This window comes from Saccopteryx bilineata, chromosome 5, assembly GCF_036850765.1.
Source record: "Saccopteryx bilineata isolate mSacBil1 chromosome 5, mSacBil1_pri_phased_curated, whole genome shotgun sequence".
Taxonomy (NCBI): domain Eukaryota; kingdom Metazoa; phylum Chordata; class Mammalia; order Chiroptera; family Emballonuridae; genus Saccopteryx; species Saccopteryx bilineata.
The window spans coordinates 57,562,322-57,573,750 of record NC_089494.1 but is presented as its reverse complement, the minus strand read 5'-3'; the positions used below and the strand labels follow the sequence as shown (position 1 = coordinate 57,573,750).

The following is an 11,429-nucleotide window of genomic DNA, read 5'->3' as shown; positions in this document are numbered from 1 at the left end:
TAATAAATATGTATTTTCCGATGGCTTTAGGCGACCCTTGTGTTTTGGTCGTTCGACCCCCGCTGGGGTCACGACCCACAGGTTGAGAACCGCTGGTCTAATGCCATCTCTTAAAGAGAGTTCATTATGCCTCTCTATATTCCAGAGCATTCATAGAACTGAAGAGGAGTCTGATCTTAATGACCCACAAGCTCCTATCTACACCTAATCTGTTGACATTCTTTGTGGTCCTTGATCTCACCAAAAAGTACATAAATTAAATGCTTAGTAAGTTACACACACTTGATTTTCCTTTATTACGTAGTGTTATTGTCAAAGGGTTTCACTTAGGAATGATTTTGTCTTTCTAGACAGGAAGTATTTATTACCTATTTCCTGCTGGATTAATATTTGAGATTGTCAAAACCTAGTTATTCTGAGCTCTCTTCTGAGGCTTGAGACTTCCACCTAGAAAGGCAGCACTACCAGCTGGAGCTGACAGAGGGCAGACTTGAGGTGTCAGGGGAGGGCATATGAAAACACAAATGGCAAAATTAAAATGTGCTCATGACACATTTCTCCACCTTTTAATCATTCACTGCTTGTTTGAAACATTTTCTTGTAACCTGAGTACATGGGAAAGTTTTGTTTTGTCAACTTCAGTACTAATTCGTTGACAAATGGTTATGTTAAAGAAAAAGAAACACTGCATTTGCCTAGAGAAAATAAGGAAGTGAGACATCCCATATATAATTGTACATTTTTGCTTAGGCCACAGGTTTTCTTAATCTTTGACTTTCAGAAGTAAACTAGGTGTATGTAATAACAGAGTGGCCACCTTCTGTTCCTCACAAGAATGTCTAAAAAGAACCAAGCCACAGTCAAGTCAGTAACACTTACTTTTAATAAAAATGAGTAGAACCCATTATAACAACTGCTCTTTATTACATGGATTCACATACACAGCAGACCAATCATGTTTCTTGACATTTAACAATCCTGTTCACAAAAAGCCTGTTAGTGCATAGCCTCACTCTTTTTTTTTTTTTTTTCTTTTCTTTCATTTTTCTGAAGCTGGAAACAGGGAGAGACAGTCAGACAGACTCCCGCGTGCGCCCGACCGGGATCCACCCGGCACGCCCACCAGGGGCGACGCTCTGCCCACCAGGGGGCGATGCTCTGCCCATCCTGGGCGTCGCCATGTTGCGACCAGAGCCACTCTAGCGCCTGAGGCAGAGGCCACAGAGCCATCCCCAGCGCCCGGGCCATCTTTGCTCCAATGGAGCCTTGGCTGCGGGAGGAGAAGAGAGAGACAGAGAGGAAAGCGCGGCGGAGGGGTGGAGAAGCAAATGGGCGCTTCTCCTGTGTGCCCTGGCCGGGAATCGAACCCGGGTCCTCCGCACGCTAGGCCGACGCTCAGCCTCACTCTTAAGGAGCTTCCTTCGAGGTCCCCTTCCAAAGCTTGCACAAGTTAGGCACCAGTAAGAAAGACTGCTGTTAGCAGTTGTACTTCATCGTCACCAGTAAACATGCAGTTTCTTCCCTCTATGTACATGACATTGTCAAATGGGCGCTACACTCTGCCTATGGTACAAAGTTTATAAATACAACATACCAATACAAAGTTGAAGCCATTAAAAAGAGTTTAATAACAACTAGGAGATAATTAAATCTGGATTGCTGATGGAATCTATGAAAGAGATTTAGAAACATCACAAAACCTCAAACATTACAGTACACGTTTTACTTGGGAAGGGGTGAAAGAGAAAGTTTTTATGTACTGCTGAAGGGTGTTCTAAGTTGCTCCAAGTTTACTTTCTTTCTGCAATTATCTTTAAATACTGCAAAGCATTGTGGGCAGCATCACTCTGGGCATTGCCACAGGAGATCCCAGAGCCGTGGCAGACTGTGATGGGACTGGTGGATAGTTCAGCAAGGCACTGATACTGTCCATTGGCACTCAGTTCCTCTGTAATGACATATTCAAACATGATGGTTATTAAGTGTACATAAGTAGATCCTTTGTATAAACAGTTTTTATCATTGTTTTTCTCTGGAAACACCATGGAAGACTACTCCATTTACTCATCATCTTTGTTCTTCTCATATAAATAAAAAACAAAATGGCTCAGCTCTAGAAGTTCTAAACACAGATGTACTTCATAATCATTTGAGGGAACTTTAAAGAGATGCAGGTGTCGCTCACTCCCACCTGCTCAATCATAAATGCAGGTTTGGGCGTTAAAAAGGCCAGATTCTTTCTTTTTTTAAGCTTCCAAGACAATTCTAATATGGCTAGTTCAGTGGTCGGCAAACTCATTAGTGAACAGAGCCAAATATCAACAGTACAATGATTAAAATTTCTTTTTTGAGAGCCAAAGTTTTTAAATTTAAACTATATAGTAGGTACTTTCCTTATGTACCTACCAACCGAGGTAGTGCCCGCATGTGGTATTTTGTGGAAGAGCCACACTCAAGGGGCCAAAGAGCCACATGTGGCTCATGAGCTGCGGTTTGCCACCCACTGGGCTAGTTGAACCACAGCAATTTTTTAAAAGGGAAAAAACTACTGGCTAGAGAATGGGGAGATTGTATTTTTCATTATGAAGTCTAGGGTTATTTTTGTAGTCATCTGAACTAGGAAATAAATGGTTCAGGGCAAGATCTCCCTGTGCTGTCAGGTTCTTTGGTTATAAACTGTGCGAACAGTCCAGTTTCATCTTGTATATAGCTCAGAATGTTTTAAAAACAATACCTATACTCAGCAAACATGTTCATCTCATCAACTGATGAATCACTCTTACGGAAGATAAGTAAGACAAAGGAAAGAAGTAGAAACACATGAGTTATGATATGTTAAAAGGGTCATGATTAAATGTTATTTCAGTTAGTCAATAGAGCAGAAAATATCCAGATACAATGGGATTATCTAATGCCTGGAAGAGGCTCTAGTTCAGGGGTCTCAAACTCGCGGCCCGCCCACCAATTTTGTGCGGCCACAGACTGGCCCGCAGATTAATCCACGAAGTTTGATTAGTCTGGGGGCCGCACAAAATTGGTGGGCGGGCCGCACGGTGCGAGTTTGAGACCCCTGCTCTAGTTCTAGCATCTAGGGTCTTTTATTTTTGAAGTGAACTATTCAGTGGCACTTAGTATATACATTCACAATGTTGTGTAACCACCACCTCTATCTATTGTAGTTATAAAACATTCTCATCATCATTTTATCATCACATGAGGAAACACCATACCCATTAAACAGTTCCCAACTTGCCTGCCCCCTCCGCCACCCTTTCTGGCCCCTCTGTCTGTGCTACGGTATATTCCCACATTTGGCCTTATTCTCAGTATATTAAGACACTGCACTTGACTCCATCATCATTCGATCCTAAAAGAGCAGAGAAAGTCGTAAGTTCTTTCAATCTCTAAACACCCTACTTTCCCAGTGCTAGTAGCTCTGACAGGCTAGGTCCCCACAGCTCACTGAGGTTGCCACAGGGGACATCGAATTCTTCACATATTATATCAATTGATATAATATTCACATATTATATCAATCAAGACAATAAACGCCATGTGCTCACACATATGCACAATTAGCCAGATTTATAAATAGGACTAAAAGAAAATCCACCTGACTTGCTTTCTTTTAGTCTTTCAGCATTTGTCTACCTAAATGATTAAGGGCAGAGAAAACAGAGAGGATGAGTGGAGTGAGATAAAGTTATGAATTGACTTGCCCCATGTATCTCCCAGAATTGGCATACAGAGAGGTCTGCGACAAGCTCTTCAACCTTTCTGTGCCCATATATAGAACCTACTTCATAGGGTCGGTTTGTTGTAATGTCCTTAGAACAGTGCTTGCCACACAGTAAAACTATAAATCTGAGCTATGATTGTTTTTCTTTATTATATGCGGCTTAAGTGTCTGTTTGTGTCGCCGATAGCTTATTGGTTGCTTGCATAACTGTACTAGCCAATGGGGTGAAGTTGCCACGGCTGAACGCAAATTGAGTGGGTCAGGGGGAAGGTGAACATTTGTTTGCATTGGCAATCATCTGTTTTACATAAAAACTACGTCTTAACGTAATTTCTTTAGAGGTTCTCCAATTGAAAAATAATGTCATAATAGCTAAGTCTTTGACTGGCTCCTCTAAAGGTGAAATACATGTCATTCCAAGAATTGATTTGGCTCCATCTCAAACAGGGTTGCCGTTTCAATTGAGACGTAGACAATTTCCTGTAAAACTTGCTTTTGCTATGACCATCAATAAGTCTCAGGGCCAAACGCTTAAGCGTGTTGGCATTTTTTTACCTGAGCCTGCATTTGGACACGGTCAACTTTATGTTGCCTGTTCAAGAGTTCGTGAAAGAACGGACGTAAAATTAAAAATAATTGATGGTCCTCTGCAAGGCGAGCTTAAAAATCATGGAAAGATCTACACAAGAAATGTTGTGTACAAAGAGATCTTTGACATGTGAATTAACATTTTATTATTTAAATCACCTTTATTTATTGAGCTAGCGGTGGCTCTTAAGAAATGTACCGCCGCCCTGGCCGGTTGGCTCAGCGGTAGAGCGTCGGCCTAGCGTGCGGAGGACCCGGGTTTGATTCCCGGCCAGGGCACATAGGAGAAGTGCCCATTTGCTTCTCCACCCTCCCCCTCTTCCTCTCTGTCTCTCTCTTCCCCTCCCGCAGCCAAGGCTCCATTGGAGCAAAGATGGCCTGGGCGCTGGGGATGGCTCTGTGGCCTCTGCCCCAGGCGCTAGAGTGGCTCTGGTCGCAACATGGCGACACCCAGGATGGGCAGAGCATAGCCCCCTGATGGGCAGAGCGTCGCCCCATGGTGGGCGTGCCGGGTGGATCCCGGTCGGGCGCATGCGGGAGTCTGTCTGACTGTCTCTCCCTGTTTCCAGCTTCAGAAAAATGCAAAAAAAAAAAAAAAAAAAGAAATGTACCGCCAATGGTTTCCTTCATTGCACTCTAAGCAATTAAGCAAGTAGAAGGGAGAAACCCTGTGGGGCAGTAAGCAAAGGGGCGTCCTTGCCTCGTGCCCTGGGTAATTCAGTTTGAATTAGCAGACACCTTTGCACAAATCATTTTAATTACAATTTATAATATCTAGAACAGCGGTCATTTCGTATGACCGCTGGGCTTTCTAGTATTATTATAACTGTAGAGATGTTAGCTATTGTTAACACTATTTGTAAGAATGGAACATATAAATTATAAACATTACTGCTGTGGTAATTATATATAGAGTTCCTAATCAATGAAATCAATTATAATAAAAGTTTTTGTTTCTCAAACATAGTCTTAAAAGAAACATGTTTTGGGATAAGCCAGAAAAAACCTCATACCTATATCCAAATACGTTATATTAAAACCTTGTTCCTTGGCGATTTCACTAAGCAGTTGGATATAATCTGTATTTGGAATACTAAGAAGGGTTCTTTTCAGGAAGTTGATCTTTTCACCAGGAGAATTCCTCAAGGAATGCCAGGTACATCCTAACGAATGTCCTACTACATTTGTCTGAAAAGCAGAAATGAAGATTGAGACTCTTAATTGGGACTGGATTCCAAACTGTAATTAGAAGTACTTAGAAGGTACTCACATTTAATACTTTATAAAGCATGTTTAAATAGATGTCATTTGGTTAACTTTCTAATTTAAACTAGACAACGCTAACAAGCACACACATTTAACAAATACCATGACGTTAAGAAAAAAGAAGCATGTGCAATAATATACTGGAAGTATTTTAAAATACTTTTGTATAGTACAAATGTCTCTCAGTCAAATTTTCTGATATTCGCATCAGGACATAAGATATTTAAGAGTACTATAACAAATTTGCAAATAATTGCATCTGACTAGCATAGCAATCTACAAATTAAAATATAAAGCAATTTTCATAACTTTATGATTTTTTTATATTAAATACCAGTTACTGTAACCAAAAGCTGTAAAACAGAAAACATGCACACTGTAGGAAATGTGAAAAGTATATGTTGGGTTTGAGAAGAACAAATTGTTCAAATGAATGGCTGAATATTAAAAAGTTCTCAGACTTATATCCCAGAACCCAACTGAGCTTATGTTTTTGTTTTCTTTCTTTTTCTTTTTTCTTTATTCTCCCATATTTTTCCCCTTTCACCTGTGCTTAGTGTTTTACATTTTCATGTTAGTTTTTTGGTTCTCAACTTGTTTTCCTATATTATGCCATTTAAAAAACCAAAAACAATTACTCTGAAGTTAAGTAGGGCAACCTGTCCTTAGTCTTATTTATTAATGAGCCCAGACAGAGGTCAAGAAATTTTCAAAAGATCATAGAGAGGGCCATGATATAGAACTAATTTGTAAAATTTACTAAATAGAATTTTACATTCTTTGATTGAAACTTTAAACAAAATTGTTTTTAAATCATAATTCATATGGTTAAAAAAAACTTTCAATAAGAACAAACAGCTAATGAATAATAGTCTCTTTTCTTACCATCCTTTCCCCAAAGATTTATTCAAGTACATGTATGTGTGTGTGTGTGTGTATACACATAATCTTTTTAAACAAAAATGATAGCTTACTTTCTATATCTTCTTCATTCATCTTCTCAGTGCATATACATGCACTATATTTCTTATCACCCTCCAACTAAGGGTTTTAGGCTGTTTCTGGTTTCTTGCTTTTAACAATGTTACAATAAACTCTGTAGATTAATTTTTAGAAGAATTGCTGAATCAAAGAACATGCATGATTTTAATTCTAGTAAGTATTTCCAAACTGATTTTTGAACCACTCCGTACTCCCATCAAATGTCTTGGAGGGCGCTTGTCTTCTCATACCCTCACCAACACCAGGTATTATCAACCTCTGTACAGTTTGTCAATCTAAAACGTGAAATTAATATATTGTTTAACTTGCATGAATGAAGCTGAACATTTTTTAAAATAACCATTTGTATTTCTTTTACTTGGTTGTCTTTCAAATGCACTATATGCTATATTTAGCTCATTATCTGTTCTTCCTCAAATCTTACTCATTTCCTGTATTCCCTAAGTGAATGAATGGTACTACTATCTACTCAGTTGCCAAGCTAAAAATGTTTATTTCCTCCTTTTTCCTTACTCCCCACATCCAATCAATTACCATGCCCACTTCACTTTAGTATTCTAAATAATTTTAAGTCTACCATTTGTATTGCCACTCTCTTAATCTAGGCCACCATTATTTCTCATCACTTTTTATAACAGCATTCCTACAGGTCTAATAGTCACTAATGCTTCATAACACAGCCAACTTTGATTTCTCTTCTAATGTACAGTGGTACCTTGAGATACGAGTTTAATTCGTTCTGTAACCGAGCTTGTAAGTCAGTCACCTCGTATATCAAATTTCTCCCATTTAAAAGAAAATAGATTTAATCTATTCCAGCCCTGTGAAACATCCCCAAACCATCCTAAATTATGAAAAAAGACGTTTTTAATTAAGAAACACACATGTATACTTTACCAATGCATAACAAAATATATGAAATAAAAGAAGTGTTATTTAGTACTGTATTCTTACCTTGGAGACAGACGAGTGTGGCTAACGGAGGTGAATGGCGGAGGAGGAGGGAGGGAGGAAGGGATGCAGGCACTGTAGACACGTAAACTAAAACTGCACTTTCTTAACACTAAATGTAAACTAAAACTGCATTTTCTTTACTTTAAACAAAACTAAAACTGCACTTTCTTACTTAAAATGAAAACACAAAAACTTAACTGTAAAAAAATGCACTTTCTTAACTTTAAACCTAACTTAAGCTTAACATTACATATTTTTCATTTAATCATCACCTGTTTTTGCCTTTTTGGCTGTACTTTCGGCACTTTCAATTGCAGGACTTTTGAATAAAAATCTATCCAAAGAGGTTTGCTTTTGCCTGCCTTTTAAAATGTTACGGAAATGTGACAAACAGGTGTCATTAAAAAGTGCTGAAGCACAACCAGTTGAAACTTTGTCTGGGTGTTTCTTTTCAATGAAACTTGAAAGCTTCTCCCACATTGCCAGCATGTCTTTAATTTCACTTGTAGAAATCACTTCCTGGCCCTGGCCGGTTGGCTCAGTGGTAGAGCATTGGCCTGGCGTGCAGGGGTCCCGGTTCGATTCCTGGCCAGGGCACACAGGGGAAGCGCCCATCTGCTTCTCCACCCCTCCCCCTCTCCTTCCTCTCTGTCTCTCTCTTCCCCTCTTGCAGCGAGGCTCCATTGGAGCAAAGATGGCCCAGGCGCTGGGGATGGCTTCTTGGCCTCTGCCCCAGGTGCTGGAGTGGCTCTGGTCACAGCAGAGTGACGCCCCGGAGGGGCAGAGCATCGCCCCCTGGTGGGCAGAGCGTCGCCCCCTGGTGGGTGTGCTGGGTGGATCCCGGTCAGGCGCATGCAGGAGTCTGTCTGACTGTCTCTCCCCGTTTCCAGCTTCAGAAAAATACAAAAAAAAAAAAAAAAGAAATCACTTCCTCCAACTCTACCTCCACTTCACTAATAATCTCTTGCAGAAACTTCGTATGTTGCATCATCTGTAGCTCCTTCAACTCCTCAGTTGAGAGTTCCTCCTCATGTTCCTCGACAAGCTTGTTTATGTCACCCTCATCTACCTCCAGACCCACCAACTTTCCGAGGGACACAATCTCCTCCAACGCTTCTACCTTGGTCTCAGTCTCTGGTTTGAATCCTTCAAAGTCCCTGTCTGCAACAACATCAGGCCATAACTTTTTCCATGCAGAGTTCAAGGTTCTTCTTGTAACCTCTTGCCATGCCAAGTCAATAATGCGTAAACATATCACAATGTTGTAGTGATCTTCCAAAACTCTTGAAGGGTTAGAATTTTATTCTCAGTCACTTCAAAGCAGTGATGGAACAAGTGTTTGTGTAAAGCTTTTTAAAGTTGGAAATGACCTGCTGATCCATAGGTTGCAAGATTGAAGTTGTGTTGGGTGGGAGGTAGAGAACTTTCATGAATTTGAACTCATTGAAAATGTCATCTTCAAGACCAGGTAGGTGGGCTGGAGCATTATCAAGGATTACTTTTATTGGGAATTTATTTTCTTTTTTTTTTCCTTTTTTTTTTTTTACAGGGACAGAGAAAGTCAGAAAGAGGGATAGACAGACAGGAACGGAGAGAGACAAGAAGCATCAATCATCAGTTTTTCACTGCAACACCTTAGTTGTTCACTGACTGCCCTCTCACATGTGCCTTGACCATGGGCCTTCAGCAGACCGAGTAACCCCTTGCTCGAGTCAGTGACCTTGGGTCCAAGCTGGTGAGTTTTTCTTTTTTTTGCTCAAGCCAGATGAGCCCGCGCTCAAGCTGGCGACCTCGGGGTCTCGAACCTGGGTCTTTCCACATCCCAGTCTGACGCTCTATCCACTGCGCCACCGCCTGGTCAGGCAGGAGTTTATTTTCTTGAAGATATTTCTTCACTGCAGGACTAAAGACAAGATTTGCCCATTTGATAAGAAACTGTTGCGTAACCCATGCCCTAGCATTGGAGTGCCACAAAACCTGCAGTTTTTACGAATCTTGTGAGTCTTAAAGGCTCAAGGATTTTTGGAATGATACACTAGCAGTGGCTTTACTTTACAGTCACCGCTAGCATTTGCACACAATGCAAGGGTCAGACGATCTTTCATGGGTTTATGGCCTGGCAGCTTCTTTTCCTCTGTGATGAACGTCCTCTGGGGCATTTTTTCCCAAAACAATCCTGTTTCTTCACAGTTGAACACTTGTTGGGGGATGCAGTGTTCCTTTGCGATAAGTGCAGCAAAATGTGCGATGTACTCTCAGCTGCCTTAATGTCAGCACTCGCAGCTTCACCATGCCTCACCACCGAGTGGATGCCAGATCTCTTCTTGAAATTTTCAAACCAGCTGTGACTTGCCTTAAACATATCTTCTGCTGCCCTTTTTTTTGTATTTTTTTTTCTGAAGTTGGAAACAGGGAGGCAGTCAGACAAACTCCCGCATGTGCCTGACCGAGATCCACCGGGCATGCCCACCAGGGGGCGATGCTCTGCCCATCTGGAGCATCGCTCTGTTGCAACCAGAGCCATTCTAGCACCTGAGGCAGAGGCCACAGAGCCATCCTCAGTGCCCGGGCTAAATTTGCTCCAATGAAGCCTTGGCTGCAGGAGGGGAAGAGAGAGACAAGAGAGGAAGGAGAGGGGGAGGGGTGGAGGAGCAGCTGAGCACCTCTCCTGTGTGCCCTGGCCAGGAATCGAACCGGGACTCCTGTACGCCAGGCCGACGCTCTACCACTGAGCCAACCGGCCAGGGCCTTCTTCTGCTGCCTCTTTTGAGGTTGATGGTTCTTTCTTCTTCAAGTAGCCGTAAATAATACCTGCCTTTTTGCATATTACAGTCTCCGTCACTGTATCTCCTACCAGCTCTTTCTTTTCACCCACACCAGCAGAAGCTTCTCCATTTCTTCAGGATATTTGTCCTTAATTGGGACAAAATTGTAGTTCCTTTTCCTGGATTTGTGCTTTTGATGGCATCCTTTTGTTTAAGGATGGTACAAATTGTAGCTGTATTGGTCGTACAGCCTTGCCAGTTCAATCACTTGTACACCATGCTCATGTTTTTCTATTATTTCTTGCTTTACTTCTATCGACATCATTCTCTTCTTCTTCTCACCACTGTCCTTTACACTCACTTTCTTCGGCCCCATGATAGCACACAAAAAAAGTTAGTAAAAAGTGCAAAAATGATGCAAGAATGAGTACAGTGCATGAGATTCAACTTGATTCTGCAGGTAATACGTGAGAAAGAACCAGATGCTGGTGGTGTGCTGCTGATACTGGACCCGTGTGCCAACGTGCCAACGAGCAGTAGCTTCCCAAATCATGACTCATATCTCGGAAATTTGCTTGGAATTCGAACAAAAATACGACTGAGTTGCAGCTTGTATCTTAAAAAAATTTGTATGTTGGTCTGCTCCTATCTCAGGGTACCACTGTATAAATTAGATCCTGTCCTTCCAGATTAAAATTCTTTAATGGCTTTGTACTATCCTTAGGATAAAATTTAATCTCCTTAATACAGCAGTTCCTGCAAGATTTAATCCCTTTTTACCTTTTTGGCCTAACAGTTTGAGACTCCCGTCAACTCTATGCTCTAGCCATACCCAATTACTTAGGGTTCCTAGACTGCATATGACATTTCACTCCTGCTCTTTCTTCTTTCTGGATTTTTTTCTCCCTAGTCTCATCCTACAGGTCTCAACTAAGATATTACTTCCTCCAAGAAGCCTTCTCCAAACCCCGTCTTAGTTGGATGCCTTCTCCTCTGCTCCCACAGCAGCCTCTGTAAGGACCAGTCTGCAGGTTTCTTTTCTCTTTTTCAGTAGGCTGTGAACTCCTTAGGAGCAGGGACTATCTTATCAACTGGATGCCAGAACCCACCACAAA

At 41.3% G+C, this 11,429-nt stretch overlaps 1 protein-coding gene across 2 annotated transcripts in view; it reads right to left on the bottom strand.

The window, feature by feature from the left end:
• Positions 1–860: 860 nt before the first annotated feature.
• PRKRA (protein activator of interferon induced protein kinase EIF2AK2) overlaps positions 861–11,429 on the bottom strand; it is a 20,686-nt gene continuing 10,117 nt past the window's right edge. The window contains exons 7-9 of one of the 2 annotated variants that reach the window (XR_010725714.1): positions 5,341–5,515; positions 1,401–1,948; positions 861–1,008 (exon numbers count right to left, since the gene is read on the bottom strand). Coding sequence is in view for 1 of the 2 variants with exons in the window: in XM_066233843.1 (XP_066089940.1) it covers positions 1,791–1,948; positions 5,341–5,515 (333 nt within the window). In the remaining variant the exon portion in view is untranslated. Of the gene's footprint in view, positions 1,949–5,340; positions 5,516–11,429 lie in introns of both variants that reach the window. The other variant, XM_066233843.1, reaches the window with a different exon arrangement.